At 39.7% G+C, this 26,915-nt stretch overlaps 1 protein-coding gene across 4 annotated transcripts in view; it reads left to right on the forward strand.

Annotated features, from left to right (window-relative positions):
* Positions 1–26,915, forward strand: part of slc4a11 (solute carrier family 4 member 11) — a 141,649-nt gene that overhangs the window by 48,274 nt on the left and 66,460 nt on the right. For 3 of the 4 annotated variants that reach the window (XM_062995081.1, XM_062995082.1, XM_062995084.1), the window contains exon 2: positions 17,992–18,042. In XM_062995081.1, coding sequence (XP_062851151.1) covers positions 17,992–18,042 — 51 coding nt within the window. Of the gene's footprint in view, positions 1–3,315; positions 3,325–17,991; positions 18,043–26,915 lie in introns of those variants that run through there. The other variant, XM_062995083.1, reaches the window with a different exon arrangement.

Here is a 26,915-nt window from a genome sequence, read left to right on the forward strand (position 1 = left end):
CCACTGTCTGAATGTTCGCTCACTGTATATATATATATATATATATATATATATATATATATATATATATATATATATATATATATACTATATATATATGAGAGAGATATATATATATATGAGAGAGAGAGAGAGAGACGGTCGGAGTCAACTTGTTTGTGACGTCACGTTTCGTTTGCGTGCGAATTTTGGTTCATAATCCGAAATTTGTTCATAAGTTAAGTTGAAAAAAATCGCTCGTAACCCAAAGTGTTCATATGGTAAACGGTTCATTGATCAAGGGTCTACTGTACTTTAGATATACACAGGATCCCTCTAGAGTAAAACTGTTTATTCACTCCATAAGGGATTTTCAAAACTTCAAATTGAAGGTGCATGAATTTATATATACATTTATATATACATATACATTTATTTTGAAAGATTCTGATTGCTAAACTAAGAGTTAGTTATTATTAATTAGGGCCCTACTGAATTCACGCGAAAATGTGAATCACATTTTGAGTAAGTGATTGCTTACTGAATTGCCGTAGGATTGCTAGGACCGCCTCATAGTGCAGATTAACCAGTAAACGTGAGCCACTTGAATTTCACAGCAAATTGCATATCACATGTGAAACGGCTCATTTCACGGTCCGTGATGCAGTTTCCACGGCCGTGAATTAGGTACGACCTTCGTAATAAGTATTTATTTGTTAAAACAGTGTACTATGGTGCGTGAGTGGTGCATTGGTGAAATAAAGTTCAAATCCCAGATGGTCCAAACAGTCACAATTAGCTGTACCTGAGCGATAAAGGTCAATCTGCATTTACTGCTGATATACTACTGTGACCTGTGCTGTCTGGTCTAGGGACCAGCACTCGTAGTGGGGTATTCAAAGAGTTTACTTCATAGTGTGTCTCTACATATGTGGTACAGTTCTGTTTGAGACTGAGCCGGTGACTGTGCATATGTCAGAGGTGCACCTGATAGTCTCAGCAAGAGAAATAGGTTTTATATAAAGTTTAGATTTCACCTTTAGTTAGTTCTTAATGTTTAAAATTGCTTTCCAGTGCTACTGACTGAGCTGAGATTGGTGTATCGAATTAGATGCTGTACGATCCATCTTAATTTAAGCTGCCTGATACTAAAAAAAAAAAAAAAATGGAAGTATGGTTTTAGAGTAGCAGGCTCTACCTTGTTTTTCACTATGTACTATGTAGCAGAGTAGAAAATCAAGTATTAATAATAGTGTTTTTAAGTACAAAAAATACCTTATCCAGAACAGCTACTAGTATGTTATTTATTACATTTTACTTTCTACATTTCACTTCCTGTTAGAGAAAAAACATCATGCCTCGTCTGAGCTCTGCCCTATGAACGACATCCTGAAGACCCCTGCCTACATCACTTGTGAGAACACACAGTACTTTTGTCCAGAATTAAGTGCAGCACAGGATCATTTAGTCTTGATTTATTTTCTTTCCCCAATAAATCAATGTTTTTATCCATACAGAAACATAAACTTTAATTTACCCTGAAATAAATACTGCTGCATCAGATTTGACTTGAGCAGAATTTATGACACAATTAGACATCGAAGCGTACTCTCTCTCTTGCTTTCTCTCTCTCTGTGCTCTGATCTAGCTTTGATCATTGGGTGTCTGCTAAAGGAAGAGTGAGAATCGAGGTTTCTCTCTGCAGTTTTCTGTGTTTGCAACTGAGAAGAAGAAGGAAAAAAATGAACAGAAACGGAGCAAGGCTGCTCTCTGTGTTTAATTGCATTGCCCCGCAGAAAAACAGACCAATGATGAAGGCAAAGTAGTTCTGAGACACTGTGTAACCAAAGCTCGGTTTGTTGGCCATCATATTCCAAAACTGTGGACATTAAAGCTGGTGCAGCATTCCCTCCTCCATCGTAGCTTTACAACCTTTTCTTTAGTAGAGCCATGCTAAATTCATGGGAAAATGTGCTACTATTCATGGATGTTGGTTTTCAAAAATCACAGATTTAATGGATTTTTAAATAAAAGTGCCACGTATCTTGACAGTCATTAAATAGCAATCATTAATTGAATGATAGAATAAATGGAAGCTACAATACACAGCACAACCTACCTTAATATTTGAATGTAAACCTAGAATATTCAGCGGTGTTGCGAGGCTCCGTCTCAAATACGAAAATTCTCATCCATGTTTTGACACCCCCCCCCCCGCGTCCACAGAACTGGTTGGGTGTTTTCCAAACTCAGTTACCAGAGTCGTGTTTTTAGCTGGTTTAAAATTCGACATCTTGAGGCCGCTCAGGTGGCGCGGCAGTAAAACACGCTAGCACACCGGAGCTGACATTTCTAACTCGTCAGGCTGGGCGGCTACATGAACAACGATTGCCTGTTGTTCATACAGGGTGGGGAGCCGGATAAGGATCTCATAACTGATTCAATTACGACCTCTGCTGGCTGGTCGATGGCGCCTGCTCAGAGTTGAGGAATAACGTGTTGATCAGGGTGTGTCTCTCCGTACACAAAGCTGATCCGCATATGAAAGATGCAGTTGGCTACTGCACACGTGTCGGAGTGTGTCAGTCTCGCTCTCCTCAATCAGCAGTGGAGATCAGCATCAGTAGAGAGAAAGCTGAATGCAATTGGGTAATTGGATACGACTAGATTGGAAGGAAATTTGGGAAAAATGCAAAAAAAAAAATCTTTTGACTAATCGATTGCTATTTGAAGTGCTGTAGGATTGCTAGGACTGTCTCATAGTGCAAATTAACCAGTAAACATGAGACACTTGAAAGCTACGCGAATAAAAAAATTTAAATTGCTGAACACAAACCTTAAATAATTTATTTCACAGCAAATTGCATATTACACGGGAAACAGCTCATTTCACGGTCAGTGACACGATTTTCACGGTCGTGAATAAGGTAGGACTTTTAATCTTTAAGGAACAATTGGTGTGGCTGAAATACCTAAAAGCAGAGGTGTCCGCATATTTTTATAGTCATTAGGTGTAGAATGGGGCGTGTACTTGTACCTGTACTTGTTTGTGTCTCATGAATGTATTTGAGGAAGAGCTTAGAATTTGTCCGGTTTGATCCCTGTAACAATACAACTGTTCTGTGTTGCTAGCAGTGTTTAGAACAATGAGACGCGAGCCTGTCGGCTGTACAACAATCCTAAATCAGGAAGCATTGTGGCCACAGTCATGCCTATCCCTGCTGACTGACTTAATGCCAGTAGAGCCTTGGTTCCACTTCCTCTATCAGCTGTTAGTTCTGCTAACTTCCTAAAGCACGTCGGTGCGCGTCTGCTTCGCTTCCATGTGAGGATCTGTGATTACGGGTGAGTTTAAAGCGTAGCTAACAGCTTTAGGACAACACTTTTTAACTGAAGTACTTGGATGAAGAGTTTCTAGGAGATGATTACAGGCCACTCAAAGCCTCGGGCGTCAGCGCACTTCTCACTAAAAGGTCATATTCTGAGTGCAAGGAGCAGAGCAGTAAAGCCTGAGGGAATGCTCTAGGCTCAGCGTGCAGGTCAGAGAAGAAGCGTATATCGTTTTAGCCTGTACAGAGTTATGAAAAAAGTTTTCTGGCATTTCATAAAAAGAAGTTGAGTTTGACAGTTTGTCAGTAATGGTGTTATTGAATATACTGTTGAGCTTGCTGTTGAAGTGTTTAGATGTATGCTTTTTAAACAATACATGATATTACATGATACACGATTGTGAGAGTGCAGCGTTCGTCCAGATGTTGTTATGGAAATGTATGGTCAGAATATATTAAAGAAAAGAACCCTTGATTGTGATAATAAACTTTTTCAAACCAGTCAAGTTGGTAATTCTTTGTCTTATTTAATACACTGCCTGGCCAAAAAAAAGGTCACCACCTGGACTTAACTAAGCAAATAGGTAAGAGCCTCCCATTAAATAATTACTGCATGGGTGGTTATGTTTCAGCTGGCAACAAGTTATTTAACCCTAACTGATGCAGTGAGTAGCTTCTCATTCAAACAACCATGCCGAAAGACATCCTGTCGTCGTGGAAAAGATGTTAATCTGTTTCAGAAGGGTCAAATTACTGGCATGCATCAAGCAGAGAAAACATCTAAGGAGATTGCTGAAACTACTAAAATCAGGTTAAGAACTGTCCAACGCATTATTAAAAAGTGGAAGGACAGTGGGGAAACATCATCTTCCAGGAAGGAATGTGGTCGGAAAAAAATCTTGAATGATCGTGATTGATCACCTAAACTTTTGGTGAAATCAAATGGTAGAAAAACTACAGTAGAACTCAGGGATGTTTAGTAGTGAAAGTAAGAGCATTTCCACATGCACAATTAAAAGGGAACTCAAGGGATTGGGACTAAACAGATGACAATGCCAGGATTCATCGAGCTCAAATTGTGAAAGAGTGGTTCAGGGAGCATGAGACATCATTTTCACACATGGATTGGCCACCACAGAGTCCAGACCTGAACCCCATTGAGAATCTTTGGGATGTGCTGGAGAAGACTTTGTGCAGTGGTACAAATCTCCCATCATCAATACAAGATCTTGGGGGAAAAATTAATGCAACTCTGGACAGAAATAAATGTTGTGATATTGCAGAAGCTTGTGGAAACGATGCCACAGCGAATGCTTGCTGTAATCAAAGCTAAAGGCGGTCCAACGAAATTTTAGAGTGTGTGACCTTTTTTTTGGCCAGGCAGTTTATATTCTGATCATATATTTTCATGACATTGTTATTATTACATTGTGAGTGCTTGACTCACTTGGCAGTATTGACAGCATCAAATTCAGCGGTAAAACACGCTTGCACACCAGAGCTGGGATTTTGAACACATCGTATCGAATCTCAGCTCTGCCATCCGGCTGGGCTGGGTGGGTACATGAACAACGATTGGCTGTTGTTCACAGGGTGGGTGCAGGTGAAAAATGCAGGCTGTACTGATTGTGTGCCGGAGGGGGCGCAAGTCAGTTGAGTGGCGTCCTCAGTCAGCGGCAAAAGGGTCGAATCAGTATAGATCAGGGTAATTGGACACGATAAATTAAAAAATAGATAATTTAAAAAAAAGGGTTTTAAACTTTAATGCTTTAATCTGTTATATTTTTGTAAAAATTCTAATTCACAAATGTTCTAAATCAGCGATCCCCAAGCTTCTTGCACCATGGACCGGTTTAATCTCATATAAATTCACGGACCGGCAGGGGCGGGAGGATTTAAAATAAAATTATACCTATAATTTATAAAAATAAAAATAATAATAAATAGCATAATAAAAAACATTAGTGCAAAAGTGCATAACAATATTACTCAGCAATGATGGAAAATCTGCAATGAGACGCTCCAACCTAAGGGTGATAGGAGACAAAAACACCCAAAGTGTGTTCCTTATGTCCAGTCTACTCTGTAACTTTGTTTTGGTTGCCGTCACTGCAGAAAATCCCGCTTACAGAGATAGGATGTTGGAAATGGAAGCAGTGTTTTTATTGCTTTTGTAGCGATCTCTAATTATTTATTCTTGCTGTGCAGCCTGGGAATAAAGGAGCCACGTGAGCAACAGTGGTCAGTGGTCCCAGTGGTTGGAGACCACTGTTCTAAATTGTTTCTTTATGATATGTAAGACACAAAATTGTAAAAACTCATTTCCATTTCCCGATTGTAAATCCGCTGCTGCCTGAACAACTCATCTGATCAATGAGAGCATCACCACACGCCCTGTACGACGTGTCCAATCCGTGTGAAGTTCAGATCCACACGACAACCACGCTATTGCAACCACCCCAAGAGCGCAAGCACCCTGACCGGTTCCAGATAACGCATATCACAGCGGGTAGAGACCCTGTCCAACCTTCCCTTCCTCAAACACGACCAATCGTGTTTGTGTGGACGTTCAGCCAGGTCGGTGGCTTAAATTTGCTGAGATTCGAACTTGCAATTTCAAACACTCTGCTAGGGTGTGCAAACGTGTTAGACCGCTCTGTCACCCAAACGCCCAAATAGGTCAGAATTTTTTGTTCATTTCGTGTAACATCACAGCATGTAAATAGAAAAACTTAAAAAAAGCTACATTTATTATTTCCATAGTGGCTCATTCACAAGGATTTGTTTATAGGGCAAATCATTTCATAATACATAGGCTCACGCACCACTAATCATCTACTGTACCTTCGTCTTCTAGTGCCTGATATAGTAGAGCACACTGGCCCAAACTGCATTATAGTCACCTGTGGGAAGGGGTTTATCTGTGTTGTCTAATTGTATGTGTTTCTGTATGAATGTTTGTAAGCTGCTTTAATTTAAAAAGTCACATCCACTAATAGCAGTGCTTTACCGTTAAACATCAAAAGGTTAATAGTGGGCAGTTATAGCTTAGTGGTTAACCTGGCAGTGCTTGGGTTTGAACCATCAGCCTTATGCTTACTAGTCCAGTACTTTGACAGTGGTCTTCTTAAGGCACCTCTTAAGGCTCCTCTGGACTAGAAAGCATAAGGTTGCTGGTATAAACCCCACCACTGCCAGGTTGCCACTGTTGGGCCCATGAGCAAGGCCCCTAACCCTCAAAAGCTTAGATTGTATACTGTAAGCTGCTTTGGATAAAAGCGTCCACTAAATGCCAAAAAAGTGAAAAAGATAAATGTAGCTTTAAACCTGATTAGTTGTTGGCCAGACTGAGATGTGCTGACAAAAAAATGCAGCTGACAGAGAAATGTTGTGTTGTGTCAAACAATCTGAAGGTTGGACGTCAAACAACGGAAAAGAATGTTATTACAAGTTCTTTGGGCCTTGTAGAAGCAACAGCACCAGAAAGCCATTGCTCGGTGAAAGTTCCCACCACTGCAATTCATGCCTAATGGCTGGGAGATGATTTTAAAGAGGACAGGATTTACTCTGGGCAGTTACTGAAGAACTGCCCTGCCAAATAGAATAGCACACTGTAAACAAGCGAAGCAGAAGTGCCTTACCACTAATAGTCTCACAAAGAAAATAATGTTTAATTATTTATTTCTTTGCATTTCTTAGTTTCTTGGGACTATACCAACAACAAACAATTAATATGTTTAATAGTGCCCACAGTATTTTAATGAGCCTCTACCAAACAGTTAAGATTATCACAAAAATGATGCAACTTTTCATGGATGATTTCAAGTTGACATATACACCAACTAGGCATAACATTATGACCACTGACAGGTGAAGTGAATAACACTGATTATCTCTTCGTCACGGCACCTGTTAGTGGGTAGACGATGGCTAGACGACTGCGTCAGAGCATCTCTTAAACTACAGCTCTTGTGGGGTGTTCCCGGTCTACAGTGGTCAGTATTTATCAAAAGTGGTCCAAGGAAGAAAAAGTGGCAAACTGGCGGCCAAGGCTCATTGATGCACGTGGGGAGCGAAGGCTGGCCCGTGTGGTTTGATCCAACAGACGAGCTTCTGTAGCTCAAATTGCTGAAGAAGTTAATGCTGGTTGTGATAGAAAGGTGTCAGAATATACAGTGCATCACAGTTGCAGGGCTGTTTTGGCAGCAAAAGGGGGACCAACACAATATTAGAAAGGTGGTCTGATCAGTGTTGGTTAGAAAGTTGTTTTCCTAAACCACAGTGTCATCTACCAATATTTTTTAATTTAACGCATGTCAACCAAGGACTAGATACAGCCCAAACAAGATTATTTAAATACAATATTTTTACCCAAGTATTTAGACAAATGGCTGAGCAGACCATGCAGATGGCTGCATGTCTCTCACCGGACTGGAGATGAGTGGAAAACTGTGATATAATCACAGGAGTCATGGATTTGCATACTCTTTTGACACAATGGAACAGGTCCACAGAAGCCATATGAATGCTTTTGTCCTGATTCTGTTAAAGGTGTTGTGCAGAAAAGAGGTGGGTCACTTATCTTCTGTGATGTTTCAGTTGCAATGACAAACCAATGTCCAAGCAAAACACAACATTGGTGCTTTCATGTTGCAGGAGGTTAGCTGTATGATTCATCAGACCAAATTTGCTTGTGACTGGTTAGACCAGTATAATTAAACAATGGGACATTTTTTTAACAGGCCAGCAAAAAAATTCATTTCAGTTTTACTGAAAACATATTGGAATTTTAAAAATAAAGAAAAAAAAGAACAGGTGAAATGCTGGAATAAGAACCTACAATCATTAGTTGAATTGCTCACCCATTAAGTAAAGAAGTGGGCTACACCTGACAGCAACTATTTAAAGACACTGTTGGAATCTGTTCATGAGTGGGGCTGTAATTAGGGTACGGGAAAGCGTAAACAAGAATTATGTAAAAAATGACTTATTTTTTGTGTAGGAATGTGCTAAACAAATGAAATATATCGGACTCATTAAGTAAAAGACAAGCTTACCATACTGATAGACAATGTTTTTTTTTAGCTGGACCAACTGTGATATGTCACAAATCTGTCATAGCACACGTCAGTGAGGGAATAATTAGTTAATGGAACAGTTGTGTGTTTGTCAGTTTAGTTTTTGCTTTCTATTTTTTTGTTTGTAGTGTGGAGAATATCCACCCAGCAAGCACTTTTTAAGGTACACCTGTCTGGTATATGCGTTTATTGATTATTTATCATTATAATCTACACCACCCACAAAGCACAGAGGGCAGTTTTAGCCTAGCGGTTAAGGCACTGGACTAGTAATTGAAAGGTTGCTGATTCAAACCCCACCACTGCCAGGTTTCTGCTGTTGTGCCATTGATTGACTGTATATTGTCACACTACTGTAAGTCGCTTTGGATAACGGCGTCTGCTAAATGCAGAAAACTAAATGCAGTTTATCACCCCCAGCACCATATTTATCATTCGAAAGGGAACTGTCCAACATGCTGATCACATGGTGTGAGTGTATCAGGTACAACAGTGTTGTTTGGGTTTTTAAATAAGGTTTAATCACTGATCTTGTTATTAAGAAAATTCACATTGACATTAAGGTGTCCCAACAACACTGCTGCACTTGATACACTCATACCAGGACATAACACACTCCATATAATAACCATGTTAGTGTACTGAGAATGGCCCATTATCCAAATAATGTCCGTAAAATCAGTGTGGGTCCTATGGGGTTCTCTTATGATTGATAAATAGGGTACAGATGAGTGAAATAGTGTACAGAGCAACAGTCAGTTATTATATATGCACAAATTTTTATCTGTCTAGTAGGTGTAGCTTATAAAGTATTCAATGAATGTACGTACCAAATAGGTGTACCTAATAAAGTGCTTTTTGGATGGATTAAGTGAAATATTTATAATTTAGCATATCAAAGTTTCTACTTTATTAGTGTTCTTGGGTCAAGGCTGATGGTTTTAATGCCCTACTAAATTCACAGGACAATGTTTTTCAAAAATCACCCCCTCCCCCGTGTCCACATAATCGGTTGGGGATTTTCCAAACTTAGTTACCCAAAAAGTGATTTAGACTCTGACATCTTGGACATTCTGTCTAAGCGATTGCTAGTGTAACCGAGCATCTTTAGAGTTCGCTGTGTTTATATAGAAAAAAAAACTGTACATAGAAAAATGATCGGGAGCATAATACTTTACTGGCTTGTTCTTTTACAGCACAGCACAGAGATGATCTTGTGTGTAGAGAAGAACACTTTTCCACTGAAAACTTAATTGCCATATGATTGCTAGGACCGCCTCATGTTGCACCACATATTTCATACGCGAATGAAAAATGTTAAATCGCAAAACACAAACCTTAAATTTTGAATTTCACAGCAAATTGCATATTACACTGGAAACAGCTCATTTCGCGGTCCATAACATGATTTTCACGACCGTGAATTAGTTATAATGTCAAAGCTTCATTAAATTACATCATGTTACACTAACAATATTTCCAGTATTATTTTTTTAACATTAACCATTTTCATACCTAATTACAGTAACAAGTTATTAGTTTTGCCGGGACTCTGTTGGCTAACTTTAGCTAAGCTAAATATGCTGTTATATAATGTGTCATTTAAAAATGCTTGCCATGCCATAAAATTTTGCTATATCACTTTGCTCTACTGTATGTATATGAAAAGGTTTTTCACGTGACAAAACACCTTCAGTGCAAAAGAGACACATTCATCACTACAGCTAGCTCAGAAAATAGCTCATTTCTTTGTAACAGTTCTAAATAATAAGGTGAAATTGTTGTGTTGTTTACAAACTCTACTGAGTAAATACACCCCTGTTTTTGAAAGTTGGCACATTTTGTAAAATGCAATAAAAACAAGGACAAGAAATGATGTTTATTGTTTTAGCTGATCAACCTAATCATATTTTGTAAATATAAACAAATTTTAAATTTGATGCTTGCAACACACTCAAAAGCAAGGTAAGACAAGTGAAAAAGTAGAGGACGTTTAAATAGCTACCATACACAGCTGAGTCTAAACTGCGTTTATCAGAACAGTGGGAGGTTTTAGCTTTCTATGAAACAAAGAGATGAACAGTAAATAGACAGTAGATAGATAGGTAGATAGATAGATTATTAATCCCGAAGGAAATTAGAGTAGGCGGAAATGCAGGATGTTCAAAAATAAACCTGACTGTAGGGCTGGACGATATGGCTAAAATTTATATCACGATATAACTCCTAATTTCGGTCGATACGATATAATTCCGATATCGATATGAATAATACAAATGTCAGAAAAACTGCCAGGAACACCAACATTGAAAGGATGTACCTGCGAACCCTGCAAACCCTGCAAAAGTCTATGAAATCTCACCCTTTACAACTACATAATATTTTAGAAATAATAATAATAATAATAATAATAATAATAATAATAATAATAAATTAGCTTTTACCGTTTACTTGTATTCAGCATTTGTATACAGACAAAAACACGACATTATTCTCAAATAAACATAAGCTTCAACAATATATAATATAATATGTTAACATATGTCTTAACCAGAGGTGGAAAGAGTACTAAAATATTGTACTCAAGTAAAAGTACTATTACTTTAATGAATTTTTACTTAAGTACGAGTAAAGTTACTAGTCTAAAAATCTACTCCAGTAAAAAGTAACTCATTTAAAATGTACTCAGAGTAAACTTCACTTAGTTACTTTATTAACAGCAGGGGGGGGTCTCTTCTGTGTAATGCAAACATGACAAGTGGATATAAATCTCACAATAGTTGTTTTTAATTCAAATATAATAGAAGAAACATGTTGATAGAACATTTAAAACATTTAGGGGTGTGTAATGTGTCATTTTAGTCCCATAAAACTTGTTTAAACTGTATAACCACTAGTGATGTGTCATAGAATTATTAAAGTATAAGTACACAAAAAACAAAAAAGTACACTCAATTACAGTAACGCGAGTAAATGTAATTCGTTACTTTCCACCTCTGGTCTTAACTAACTTTAATCCACAACATGGACTGATTATTATTTGTATGTAAACATTTTCGAACAAAAGAGTTGCTGCAGAATTTGCTATATCAGGTGTTGTGCTTGATGACTACAGAAAAAAAAGAGTCTAGTCTTTCCTCTCTTATCAACTATTTCTACTGCTTCTTTTTTAACTGTGGATGCTCGTTCACTCACAGCTGTTGAACTCATTTAGCCGCTAATATCCACCGTGTTGTAGCGGAGTGTAATCAGAGCGGTAACGCTGAGCACCGGCTTCGTGCCTGTGGCGTACGTCATCAAGCACTGACGTAATGCATATCGATCGAATTTGTTTAAAAATCATATCACCGTTATTGAAACATTTTCTATCGCGATATATATCGATATTGAATTATTGTCCAGCACTACCTGACTGTATACCAAATGTACTCCTATACTTTATTAATTAGATCTAATGTCCAAATTTGCTGTTTTTCTAAACTGTGCTTTGTTTACGCTGTTTCCTTTTAACAGGAAAAACTTTAAAACAAAACTTTAAAATGTAGGTATTAATTAAGGAAGAGCACAGTAGTTGTATTAGAAAATAATTCTGTCATTTTTTGTTGGGAACAGAACTTGACATGGAATCAATTGTGTGTTTTTAATGACTGTTTTTGTCCTTTTAGCAGTTGGTTGTGTTAGTGGCAAAGTAGGTATTAAAAATGTAGCAGCACCTTCAGTGTGGATCAATAGCTAGCTTGGGTGGCCAGAACTGGTAATTATTTTGTCTGGGCTCTGAGTGTTTTATTCATACCTCTTCAGAGGAAAAGTGACAAGTAGGCAACCAAATACATTGTGTATGTGGTTTTATATCTATTTTAGCAATGGATGTGGTTAAAAACATGAACTGAATAATCAGGAAAGGTGTATGCATACATATAGCCGTAAAGTGTATTTTTACCGGTGTGACAGTGAGCTCAAACTAATATATTTGTTAATTACTCCACTAGTTTCACTGGTACACAATGTTGTAATAAATAACATTATTTGGATGTGTTTAATGTTTCTATTTGATTTCAGCAGCACCGGCATCTCCTGGTTTAAAATCTAAAAATATAATTAGAGAGTTTTAGTATGTGGTACTGAAATGAGTCTTAAATCAGAAAGTTTTTGCCCCCTTAATAAATAATACTGCTTCTGTTTTACTGCAGAATTGTCAAGTCACTGATACTGACTAAGCGCCAAATGCAGTAAGCAATAATCAGGCCTAAAATCAGGAGCAAGAACAATTGGCATTGCCAGGTGTGGCAAACATCTAAGAACTGAGGGAACTCACTATACTGTATTTTCAGAATATTTTTATGATTTTTATGAGTCATGATGTCAATGTATATTGATTGATTTATTGATTGATTACTTTATTGATCCCCAAAGGGAAATTACAGTGTTACAGGAGCAATTCACAAACATCACAAGCATCACACAAAACATGTCAATGTAGTGCGAAGAAAAAATCAATAAAAAATCAATAGTAATGCAAATATAAGATGTAAAAATTAAATATATATAAAATAAAAATGTACATTTTCTGCATTTTGCAGACACTTTTATCCAAAGCTACTTACAGTTATCAATGAATACAATTTGCAATAGCAATTGAAGCTGAAGAGTCTTGCCCAAGGGCCCAACAGTGGGAACTTGGCAGTGATGGGGCTTGAACTAGCAACCTTCTGATTACTAGTCAAGTACCTAAACCACTGAGCTACAACTGCCCTGAATAGAAGGACCATTAGACAAAGAACAAACTAAAACATGATGTTAAGTTTTTTATTCTCTCTCAGAAATAACACTGTGTATTAATATTACCTCTAAAGAGAAGTGGCATATTGCTCAGTCAGCACAACCTCTATTCTAGCATTATGTCCAAGTTTACATATGTAGTAGATCACCATAAAGTTTATCATTCATCTTGCTATAGTGTGATCTTGTATACAGGTCGTCCAAAATCCTTTATTGTGGCACTACAAAAAAATGCCTGCCAAATGATGATCTTGACTGATGTTTTAAAATCATAGTTCTGGTAATCTGATTAGCTTTCTTTATTCCAGTCTTAAACTTTTAAAATTTGGACATTGTCTATACTAGAGATGTTATGCATCAACTGGTCAACCTTAAACAGTCAAAGAAGTCATTGTTTGATTAATGCTGTCGGTTAAAAATGCTCCAACTTCAACAGCTGATGCTTTATTTCAGCTGAGAGTGAAACTGCAGTCTGTACAAACCTGAAATGTTGATTTAAATACACCTACACTCCTGCACATGCACCAGCTCTGGGTACAGTTTCTAATCTGAACTTTTTTATACACTTCTATAATTGAAATTACTGTGACACATTTAAATCACAAACAGTGGAGCGTGGAGTCACGCTGCATTTTATGTGGATCTGTTATTTATTGTTATTTAGTATTACAAAATGATGTGGATGTTTGGCATCATGTCGTAGTATAAAAGGTAAACTCTTATAAAAGGTAAACTCTACTTATGATTTTATAATAAATACGCTGATGCTATTTTAAAAAGGTGAAATATAATAACTGCGTCTTTATTTATTTTGATTAGCATGTTCAGTCAGCATTTCTTCTGAACTGCTTGCTAGAGACGCAGGTCTGAGCTATGTCCTTGGACTCCCTAAGTGGCTTCCTTTTCTAGCTCTCTTGCTAGCATTCTGAAGTTTTTCTTTGCTATAACTCATTTTGGTTCTGTACCTGTCATGGGCATTCTTCTGTTTAGAGTTATATCCGACAGTAGTGTGGCAGTTTTTGCTTGTTTTGCCTCTGCCACTGGAGAGTGTTTGGGTTGCACTCATTGGTGGACTAAGCAGCTGGCGGAGTTGAGCGCAAATGCTCTTTGTTTTTTTTTACATGGGGGGGGGGGGGGGGTCTGTCCCTTTTTTCTGTATTTACTGGCAATTCTATCTTGGAGTGCAGTGTTTCTGTTCCAGTAATGTGGTCATTTCTAATCTTGAGTCTCGCTTCGAGTGCAGCTATGGTTTGGTTTTGCTTATTTTTATTTCTTATTAGTTTTTTTTTTTTTTTTTTAACCAGCCAACACATTAAGAACAAGTTCTTATTTGCAATAATGGCCTGTCAAGTGGCAAGGAGCACTTGTGGAAAGAAGAAAACAAGGAAGAGAGGGATAAGAGGAAAAAATTAGAATAGAAAACCTTACATGTGTACAGTACAATGAAATTCTTTTTTTGCATATTCCAGCTCGTTTGGAAGCCGGGGTTAGAGCGCAGGGTCAGCCATTGTATGGCTCCCCTGGAGCAGAGAGGGTTAAGAGCCTTGCTCAAGGGCCCAACAGTGAAAGGAAAAAAACAAAGAACAGAAAAACATCATATTGTATAAAACAATTACAAGTACTACTTTTTTTTGTATTTTACCCTTTTTTCTCCCACTTTAGCGCATCCAATTTCTACCCGTCAATCATCCTCTCACTAATGCTGACCCCTGCTCCCGACTGGGGAGGACGAGGCTGCTCCACGCCCCCTCCGAGACGTGCACAGCAATCGAACATCTTATCACCTACACTTGACGAGCGCAGTGTGGTACGGCGCTGTGCGCGGAGGGCCACACCCCCTACCGCACTCCTTCCCCATCTCCGTGCAGGCGCCACCAACCAGCCAGCAGAGGTCGTAATCGCACTAGTCTGAGAGAGAGTCCCCATCCGGCTTTTAGTCCCGCCCCCTGTCTGAGAGATCCAGCTCTGGTTGCAGCGTGTGTTTTTACCGCTGCGCCACCTGAGCGACCTACAAGTACTATTGATCAATTTTAGTTTTTATTGTTGTTGCTTTTGAGCCACAGGAATGCTCAGCACTGGTTTCAGTATCTCAGGTGCAGGTTACTAAACTCATGGCACTCACTAAACTATGACAGCTACACGGTGGCTTTATACCCCTTGTCGCTGTACTTTACACTGCCCCTGTGCCGATGAGGGAGTCACTTAAGCCTAAAGTGCAGCAGAACTGATGTGCAACAATCAACGAATCCAGTGACGGATTAAATTCTGTTATTTGCATCTGCCCAGTGTTTTTAATGCATAGTTTTATAGTGTGTTGAGCATGTTTTAGAGAGAGAGAGAAAGAGGCAGAACGAGCTGTAAAAAAGACATGCCTGACAATTAGAGAGTTCTAAACTGGAGGGAGAGAAACCTTAGTCATGGCTGACTTCACCTTATAAACATTCCCTTAAGCAGCAGCAAATGAATGTAGGGCACAGGTGTGTGAGTGTGTGTGGTGTTCTGTGTACATCAATGTACGCATCGGTGTGGATTTCTGTCGAGTTTTACACACGTTGTTTGTGTGTGTTTATAGACGAGTGTGTGTGGTATGAATATAAAACATTTATATTCAGCAGATGGCTGAAGACCAGACACAGTGTGTGTTGTCTGTTATGTACATGAACTTAATGTCAATACAATGTGTATTTAAATTGTCCCAATACAGTTTTTTATTTTTTTTGCCCCAATCCCCACTTTTGGTGGCTCCTGTACATTTAGGGATCGCTACAGCGGATCATTGTGGTCTGCATACCCACATTTAGCAGACGCCTTTATCCAAAGCGACGTACAGCACTGTGACAGTATATTGTCTAAGCAATTGAGGGTTAAGGGTAACAGTGGCAGCCTGGCAGTGGTGGGGCTTGAACCTGTGACCTTTCGATTACTAGTTCATTTCCTTTACCACTAGGCTATGATTTGGCACAGTTTTTTATGCAGGACGCCCTTCCTGATGCAACCCACTTATTTTATCTAGGCTTGGGACCTAATCGTCCAATTGAGATCGAAGCTAACCCACGCCCCCTCCGACACGTGGGCAGCAAGCCGCATGCATCTTATCACCCACACATTGACGAGTGTTGTGCCACTTAGCGTTTTGTACGGAGAGACACACCCTTCCTCAGATCCTTCCTCATCTCTGTGCAGGCGCCTCTAATCAGCCAGCAGAGGTCATAATTGCACCAGTCTGACAGAGAGAGACCCATATCCGGCTTAGTCCCGCCCACCTGAACAACCGGCCAATCGTTGTTCATGTGGCCGCTCAGCCTTCAGCCGGCAAGGCAGAGCTGAGATTCGATACGATGTATTCGACACTGAGCGCTTTTTAATGGCTAGGCTTGGCTATTCGGCCATCACCTCGTCCCAGATTTAGCCGATCATATCTGTGCAGACGGCTGACCGGCCGAACCCTGGACCCGCTGTGCCACCTGAGCATCCAATACAAGTACTGAGTATTTGGAATATTTAATATTTGATCAAACTGGTCTTATAGATGTTTCCAAATTTCTAGTGGTGAATGATTAGGTCCAATTATCACTGACTCACTCACTCACTGATTCATTTACACACTGACTCACTCACTCACTAGCTCATTCAAGGCCCCCTAACCCTGTCTGCTCTGGCTGACCCTGGCTCTGACCTCAGAAAAAGAATTTCTTTGTGCTGTACATGTGCATATGTATATATGACAAATAAAGGCGTTCTTCTCTTTTCTTTTTCTCCTTCTACATCTAGGTTCCTCTATGTGTCAACCATCTAAATGTATGCCCTTGTTTACCTGGGTGACCTGTGTAAACTCACTTCAGTTTTTGCTTTCTGACAGTAGTAGTGCTGAACGCAGCCGTGCTACTGCTGAGGGCTCAAACCCGAGCACTGCACATATTAACCTCTTTTTTTTCTATGGTAAAATAGTTCCTCTGCAGACATGCTAAGACATGCTTTGTTCCCACACTGTAAGTCTGTGCTATGCTATCGGCATAAACAGATGTCAAAAGCACCTGCTGTATCACTGGCGTAAATAGTGCGACCAGGTTAAACAGCTAAAAGAAAGGATGTCAAGTCCTATCCATAAAAGCTTCACATGGCTGCAGGTTTTTATAGCAGTTCAGCACTAACACGCCTGGTTTTATTGCTTTCATTAAATAATCGTCTGACACAATCACAGGTTGATACGAAAAGCTGCGGCCATACGTGCACTTTGGCGGTAAAATCAGATTTAAAGGTTCACAAATCTGTCTGATTTAACAATACTGATCCAGTGAAGGGGCGGCTCGGTGGCTCGGTGCGTAGCACTGTCGCCTAACAGCAAGAAGGTCCTGGGTTCGATCCCCAGGCGGGGCGGTCCGGGTCCTTTCTGTGCGGAGTTTGCATGTTCTCCCCGTGTCTGCGTGGGTTTCCTCCGGGAGGTCCGGTTTCCTCCCACAGTCCAAAAACATGCAGTCAGGTTAATTGGAGACAGTAAATTGCCCTAAAGGTGAATATGTGTGTGTGTGTATGTGTGTCTGCCCTGTGATGGACTGGCGCCCCGTCCAGGGTGTTACTGTGTGCCTTGCGCCCATTGAAAAGCTGGGATAGGCTCCAGCACCCCCACCCCCGCGACCCTAATTAAATAAGCGGTTAAGAAAGTGAGTGAGTGAGCCAGTAAAATATGTCAGATTCAACATCTTTTAGTGAAGATTGGGACTTTTTGTAATAAATTGTTCCTATTAAATCTCATGTATTTAAGAAATAGTAAATCTTTATTCATGCTTGTGTGTAATTCTGTTTTTTGGTTTGTTTTTGAATTCCAGAGGCTCCTTCCTCGGGCATGGCCAATAATGGATACTTCTATCAGGAGATGGGTGAGTGTGTGGGTGTGTCCAATGTTCAGTGTACAGCTGTAGTGCTTTTTAGCTTTAATCATATAACATTGTCCTATTCTGTTAGTGTAATCATTTTAATACGTTTTTCACTGCATCGTGTGATGCAGTACATTATTATTTATTTACATTTACATTTTCAGCATTTAGCAGACGCTTTTATCCAAAGCGACTTACACAATGAGCAATTGAGGGTTAAGGACCTTGCTCAGGGACCCAACAGTGGCAACTTGGTGGTGGCGGGGCTTGAACCGGCAACTTTCTGTTTACTAGTCCAGTACCTTAACCACTGAGCTATCACTGGCCTATTTATTAGGATTTTAACGACAGGTAGTTATTGGTTACACAAGATTCACCAGTTCAAGTCTTTTAATGTCAAACACAGTCATGGACAATTTTGTATCTCCAATTATCCTGACCGCATGTCTTTGGACTGTGGGAGGAAACCAGAGCTCCCGGAAGAACATGGGAAGAAACATGCAAACTCCACACAAAAAGGACCTGGACCGCTCCACCTGGGAATCGAACCCAGGACAGTTCTACCCACTGAGCCACTGTGCTGCCCTGGTGCAGTACAGCCTGCAACAAAATCATGTTTGTCAGTAGACAAGTAAACCTTTGCTTCATCTTAACGATCCCACCATTGATCTTAATTACACAAAGTGACTCAATAAGAACTGAAAGCAACAAGGATTTCTCTTAATAGGGTTCTAACACTGATAAACACACTTAGGGTGGCACAAACACAACAATATAACACTATTTTTAGCCCTGCTATTACTGCTACAACTCATATTACTAATGTAGTATGATAGCATTGATACTACTAGTACTACTATTAGTATTAATAAGATAATATAATAATTCTTTATAAACAGTTTTATTTCACATATAATTACACAACATATATACACTGATCAGCCATAACATTAAAACCACCTCCCTGTTTCTACACTCACTGTCCATTTTATCAGCTCCACTTACCATATAGGAGCACTTTGTAGTTCTACAATTACTGACTGTAGTCCATCTGTTTCTCTACATACTTTTTTAGTCTGCATTCACCCTGTTCTTCAATGATCAGGACCCCCACAGGACCACTACAGAGCAGGTATTATTTAGGTGGTGAATCATTCTCAGCACTGCAGTGACACTGACATGGTGGTGGTGTGTTAGTGTGTGTTGTGCTGGTATGAGTGGATCAGACACAGCAGCGCTGCTGGAGTTATACAATGTCCACTCTATTAGACACTCCTACCTAGTTGGTTCACCTTGTAGATGTAGGGACAGTGGTAGCCTAGTGGGTAGAGCTTTGGGCTATCAACCGGAAGATTGGGGGTTCAAATCCAGGCTCTGCTATGCAGCCACCGTTGGGTCCTTGAGCAAGACCCTTAACCCTGTCTGCTCCAGGGGCGCCTTAAGGTGGCTGACCCTGCGCTCTGACCCCAGCTTCCGAACAAGCTGGGATATGCGAAGAAAGAATTTCATTGTACTGTACATCTGTATATACAGTGTATCACAAAAGTGAGTACACCCCTCACATTTCTGCAGATATTTAAGTATATCTTTTCATGGGACAACACTGACAAAATGACACTTTGACACAATGAAAAGTAGTCTGTGTGCAGCTTATATAACAGTGTAAATTTATTCTTCCCTCAAAATAACTCAATATACAGCCATTAATGTCTAAACCACCAGCAACAAAAGTGAGTACACCCCTTAGTGAAAGTTCCTGAAGTGTCAATATTTTGTGTGGCCACCATTATTTCCCAGAACTGCCTTAACTCTCCTGGGCATGGAGTTTACCAGAGCTTCACAGGTTGCCACTGGAATGCTTTTCCACTCCTCCATGACGACATCACGGAGCTGGCGGATATTCGAGACTTTGCGCTCCTCCACCTTCCGCTTGAGGATGCCCCAAAGATGTTCTATTGGGTTTAGGTCTGGAGACATGCTTGGCCAGTCCATCACCTTTACCCTCAGCCTCTTCAATAAAGCAGTGGTCGTCTTAGAGGTGTGTTTGGGGTCATTATCATGCTGGAACACTGCCCTGCGACCCAGTTTCCGGAGGGAGGGGATCATGCTCTGCTTCAGTATTTCACAGTACATATTGGAGTTCATGTGTCCCTCAATGAAATGTAACTCCCCAACACCTGCTGCACTCATGCAGCCCCAGACCATGGCATTCCCACCACCATGCTTGACTGTAGGCATGACACACTTATCTTTGTACTCCTCACCTGATTGCCGCCACACATGCTTGAGACCATCTGAACCAAACAAATTAATCTTGGTCTCATCAGACCATAGGACATGGTTCCAGTAATCCATGTCCTTTGTTGACATGTCTTCAGCAAACTGTTTGCGGGCTTTCTTGTGTAGAGACTTCAGAAGAGGCTTCCTTCTGGGGTGACAGCCATGCAGACCAATTTGATGTAGTGTGCGGCGTATGGTCTGAGCACTGACAGGCTGACCCCCCACCTTTTCAATCTCTGCAGCAATGCTGACAGCACTCCTGCGCCTATCTTTCAAAGACAGCAGTTGGATGTGATGCTGAGCACGTGCACTCAGCTTCTTTGGACGACCAACGCGAGGTCTGTTCTGAGTGGACCCTGCTCTTTTAAAACGCTGGATGATCTTGACCACTGTGCTGCAGCTCAGTTTCAGGGTGTTGGCAATCTTCTTGTAGCCTTGGCCATCTTCATGTAGCGCAACAATTCGTCTTTTAAGATCCTCAGAGAGTTCTTTGCCATGAGGTGCCATGTTGGAACTTTCAGTGACCAGTATGAGAGAGTGTGAGAGCTGTACTACTAAATTGAACACACCTGCTCCCTATGCACACCTGAGACATAGTAACACTAACGAGTCACATGACATTTTGGAGGGAAAATGACAAGCAGTGCTCAATTTGGACATTTAGGGGTGTAGTCTCTTAGGGGTGTACTCACTTTTGTTGCCGGTGGTTTAGACATTAATGGCTGTATATTGAGTTATTTTGAGGGAAGAATAAATTTACACTCTTATATAAGCTGCACACAGACTACTTTTCATTGTGTCAAAGTGTCATTTTGTCAGTGTTGTCCCATGAAAAGATATACTTAAATATCTGCAGAAATGTGAGGGGTGTACTCACTTTTGTGATACACTGTATATAACAAATAAAGTATATCTCTTAGAGTCAGAGACGATCACTCATCTGCTGCTGCTGTTCGAGTTGGTCAGCTTCTAGATTTTTATCAGTGATCACAGGACGCTGCCCACAGGGCACTGTTGGCTGGATAGTTTTGGTTGGTGGACTATTCTCAGTCCAGCAATGACAGTGAGGTGTTTAAAAACTCCATCAGTGCTGCTGTGTCTTATCCACTTATACCAGCACAACACACACTAACACACCACCACCATGTCAGTGTCACTGCAGTGCTGAGAATGATCCACCACCCAAATAATACCTACTCTGTGGTGGTCCTGTGGGGGTCCTGACCATTGAAGAACAGGGTGAAAGCGGACTAACAAAGCATGCAGAGAAACAGATGGACTACAGTCAGTAATTGGAGAACTTCAAAGTGAGTGTAGAAACGAGGTGGTTTTAATGTTATGGCTGATCAGTGTATATTCTTAAAGTGATGGCTGCAACACATTCCAACAAAGTTGGGGCAGGGATACATGTACTGTGTTACATCATCTTTGCTCTTAATAGTGTTGTGATTCAGTTTTGGAACTGAGGACATGAGATTTTACTGTTCTTGTTTGATATAACACAGTTACTTAACAGTGTTCATTAGAGCAGCATGTTGACCTTTAATGCAGTGCCTTCTGAGAGTTCACAGACATTTACTAAAGGTTTCTGGTCTTGCCCTTTATGCACAGAGATGTATCTGAATTCTCAGAATATTTTAATAATGTTCTAAAGTGTAGCTGGTGAAATCTGGTGAAATTGTGTGGTAAGACATGTTGTGAGTTTTTTGCTCATAAATGACTAAGTCTTCTTTTTCCCCAGTCATGATAGCATTATCTGTTACTTATTCACCTGTTTACCTGTGGAAAGTTTCAAAACAAGTTCATGTACATTCAACTTTACCAGTCCTACATTGACCCGCCCCAAAATTATTGGAATGTGTTGCAGGAATCAAATTAGGAATTGAAATTTCATTGACATTATTTATTAAATTCATATTACGTGGTGGGTCTGGTTCTACTGGGAAACACTTGGCACAAGAACATTCTGGAGAAGGTTGCCAATTCATTGCAGGGCTTTGGCCATTCTCCCACAGACATAGCCAATCAAAGTCTCTGTAGACTCTTCTGTAGTGCTTTGTGGAAGTCATCTCAGAGCTGGTGGGCTAGCGTATCACCTGAGCTTCTATATTAACATTGTGCTGTTTTTAATTAAATAGATTTTCTAAATAGTTTACAAATCACTGTTTTCTGTTTTATTAGCATTTTATCCACTCTCTCAACCTTTAATTTAGATTTGTTTTTGTCCTTTAAAGATCTCGAGCCGCTCAGGTGGCGCAGCGGTAAAGTACGCTAGCTCACCAGAGTTGGGCTTTCGAATTCATCTTATCGAACCTCAGCTCTGCCTTTCCGACTAGGCTGGGCGGCTGCCTGCATGAACAGCGATTGGCTGTTGTTCAGGGGTAAAAAGTCGGATCATAGGTCCTCATGACTGGTGCAACTGCGGCCCCTGCTGGCTGACTGATGGCGCCTGCACAGGGCTGAGGAATAATGCTGATGGGGGTGTGGCCCTCCATGCACAGTGCCTGTGAAATATATGAACTTCACTCGTGCAGGTGAAAAATGCAGTCTGTACTGACTGTGCGTACCGGAGGGGGCAAATGTCAGTTGAGAGGCATCCTCAGTCAGCGGTGAAGGGTCGAATCAGTCATTCAGGGTAATTGGACATGACTAGACTGGGGGGGTAAAAAAAAAAAAAAGATTAGATATCTCATATATTTTAGTATGAGTTTGAATTTAAAAATCAATGATCCATTTTTACTAGGGCTGTCACACGATTAAACTTTTTAATCGCAATTAATCACGATTAAAGAACCAAATTAATCGCGATTAATCGACTGCAAAAATAACTAAGCAAAATTTGAACAGTTATGCACATTTTTATTGCAAAAACATGTTTACCAATAAACATTTTTTATAAAATTATTAAATCTAAATTATTTTTTAGAAAGCCAGCCAATGCCTATTTAGAGTTGTTAACAGCTACCCATCTTTCAGCCAATTATTTTAAATGACGAGTCTGTTCACATTATCTGGCAAAAGTAAGGATCTTCTCCTGTTCATAACCAGCTGCCACTGAAGCAGCAGCAGCTGGAGTAATTTGTAACTCACGACCGCAAACTGGAAAAAGACCCGTATTATCGATATACAGTATAAACACAATGTTGCTTTGTTAAAGCAGCGTAAATTAAAACAGTGACGTATGTTTAAAGAGGCACAAACATAGCCCAATAAAAATAGTTTGATTAAAAATTTTAATCTCGATTAATTTTTTTAAACGCGATTCAAATTTTAACGCGTTAATTAAGCCCTAATTTTAACCCATATTTACAAAAGGATGCCAGTAACTCTGAAGCCGACTGTATGCAGTTTTACTCTGGCCTCTACCTACTTCACGGCTGTGAAAATCGTGTCACGGACCATGAAATGGACTGTTTACTGTTTCCCGTGTAATTTGCAATTTGCCGTGAAATTCAATATTTAAGGTTTGTGTTTAGTGATTTAACATTTTTCATTCGCGTAGCATATGAAATATGAGGCGCAATATGAGGCGGTCCTACCAATTATACGGCAATTAAGTTAGTGGAACAGACTTTTCTGTTTATGTATTGAGATTAAAATCTGCGATTTAAAAAAAAATTAGGTCCGTGAAATTAAGCATATTTTTCAGTGCATTTGGTAAAACCCTAATTATTACACCAATATAAGAAGTATGACATACAGTCAACTGGAAATAGAATCAAATTGATTAAATGTTCATTGCTGTTATTTTCATGACACTGGATTGCTTTGTTAGATTTCATCATTTACAGGCCAGTACACAACATGAAGTGGTGCTATATTTTATTCTGGCTAAGTTTGTCCTGCAGTAGGATGGATCCATTTGATGTTTGCTTGCTCTGTTCTGTTCTGTTCTGTTCTGTTCTGTTCTGTTCTGTTCTGTTCTGTGAATAGGTTCTAATGTTGAAGGCAAGTGCATAGCTTAAAATAATTTTTCTTCCATGAATAGAAGTCAATAGCAACCCTGTGCACTTCTGCCTCAATAGCTGTTTTGCAGCTGCACAAAAATTATTTACCAAAGTCTGATCTTGAGGTACATGTTTACATTCATGCGTGTCTCAAAGCAGTGTTTGTTTCATCTGTTTGATTTGTTTCTAGCTTTTAATTCTAAAGAGACATTTCTATAAAGTTGTTAATTTGTTCATGAATGCAGCACTTTTGAGAGTGATCATTGAGTAATATTTTAGGAATACCAGGCTGCTGAGTGAGAGTAAGAGCAGTCATCTGTGGGAAGGAAAAGTCCCATCCTCTGCATGTCTAGATAATAAAAAGAGGGACGCATATGCTTTTACCTCAGATGAGGATTGCCAATCATTACAAAAGAACAGAACCCAGCCCTGTGTGACCAAATAAAGAGATTTATTCTTTTGGTTTTGGATATATTATGTTGAAGCAGCACTTCTGATTTGTGCTGACATGTCTTAGTGACTTAAGCTCTTTAAGTGGTCAAATAAATAAAAGCTCTGTCATATTTTTGTGCTGATTTGAGTACAAATCCAGATTGGCATTGGCTTCACTTCTGCAAATCCCATTTTTAGAAGAGTTCAGACACCTTGGACACACAAGAAAACATTTTCAGTGTTTTTATGACAAATGTAATGGTATTTTGTTAATATAAGAAGCAATAGAATATGACACCTGCAACCCAATAAGAAAAAGAGGCAAAATAAGACTAAGGTTGCACAAGCAATACTGTTTTGAAAGGTTCTACAATTAGCACTTTAACTGGTAACAGGTGAAGTCATCAAGTTTAAGTATAAAAGGAGCATCTATCAAAAGGCTTAGACTTTGCAAGCAAGGATGGGTCGTGGTTCACCACTTTGTGCCAAACTTTGTGAGAGAATTGTCAGTCAGTTAAAAGCCACTATGGGTGTGTGTGAAAACCTAGTGAGCTGCCTTGCTGTCTTACTGCCTCCAAAGGCAGCTGCCTCAGTAGAGAGGATTCTGATAAGTCAATGATGACTTATAAGGCAGGTTATTCGAACGGGCTACTTAGACGGCAATTCCATCGGGTTTCGCTTACTAAGCTAACACAGTTAGCATCTTGCCATTCAAACCAATGGGATGGGGTGGCACAGCGAGCTAGCATGTCAACTAACATCTCCCTTCGTGTACCAAAAACGATTAAATTCGCTGACAAGCCCGATCTTGCAAATAAATGACACTTGTGCAAGTTTATACAAGTTAAAAATCAATAATCATTTATTTACGTTTGAAAATAACTCTTCATTCGTTTTTCTGCACCGTCAGCCATGTTTTTTTAAATTTTTCTGTGAGAGAAGAGCTGCCGCACTGAATGCTGGGATTGCCTTGATCACTAAGGACGCTTCCGATGCTCACCCGTTCTTGAGTCGAAATTACATTGAAATTTTAAGATGCCTAACTAGACAGCATATTAAGGCATCTAGGATTTCGAACAGCCTCATTCTTGGGAGCGCGCGTATGATGACGTGAAATGCTGTCTATGTAGAGAGCTCACTAGCTTTTCGAACACACCCTGTTTCTCAGCACAAGAATTCAAAGAATGTAGGACTTTTACTGTCTACAGTTCATAATATCATGAAAAGATTCAGGGAGTCAGGGAAAATCTTGATACATAAAGGCCAAGGGCCGAAACCACTTCTAAATATACATGAACATCAAGCCCTCAGGCGGTATTGTTTGAGAAACCGTCATGCTACCTTGATGGGATTGGGAGTGCTTTGGAAAATCATTGTCCCCTAACACAGTACGCCGCTGGATCAAGAAAGGCAATCTGAAACTGAATTAGTTTAAGCCATATATTTATTTTTCAGTGAGTTCTTTGGGCCCAAAGTCATTTGAGATAGACCGAAAAAAGACAGTTAAATGTGTTTGTGTGGTCAGACAAGTCCATGTTTAAGCTTATTTTTTGGGGAAAAAACAGACTTTGAATTTTACCTGCCAAAGATAAAAAGACCTTCCAGACTCTCACTAATGAAAAGAACAACATCTGTGATGGCATGGGGGTTACATCAGTGCCCACAGCATGGGTGAGATCTGCATATATTTGAAGGTACCGTGGATGTGGAGGCTTATGTTGGTAGTTTTGGAGAGACATGTGCTGCCACAAGACAAACCCCATTTCTGTTTCAGCAGGACAATGCCAGGCCTCACAGCGTTGCTTTGTAGACATAGAGTGTGTGTGATTAACTGGCCTGCCTGCAGTCCAGATCTGTCTCCTATAGAAAATGTATAGCGCACTATAAAGAGGACTATTCTTGTATACAGCAAGAACAGGCAAAAAAATCCACTTTTAAAACTGCTACAATTAGTATTTTTAATTCCCAAATAATTAAAAAGTATAATTAAAAGAAAGGGTGATGTGATCCAGTGGTAAACATGCCTCTGTCCCAACTTTTTTGAGTGAGTTGAAGGCATCAGTTTCTAAATTTGTTTATAATTAAAATGTTACTCCAGAGATCTGTATCCATTTATGACAAAACCAAAGATAAAACCCAAGTGTGGGAGAAATACATGTAATGCTAGACTAAACAATGAGAACATTGCAAACTCCAGTTGTTTATTGTTATTCAGGG

The sequence above is a fragment of the Trichomycterus rosablanca genome, chromosome 5, assembly GCF_030014385.1.
Source record: "Trichomycterus rosablanca isolate fTriRos1 chromosome 5, fTriRos1.hap1, whole genome shotgun sequence".
NCBI lineage: Eukaryota > Metazoa > Chordata > Actinopteri > Siluriformes > Trichomycteridae > Trichomycterus > Trichomycterus rosablanca.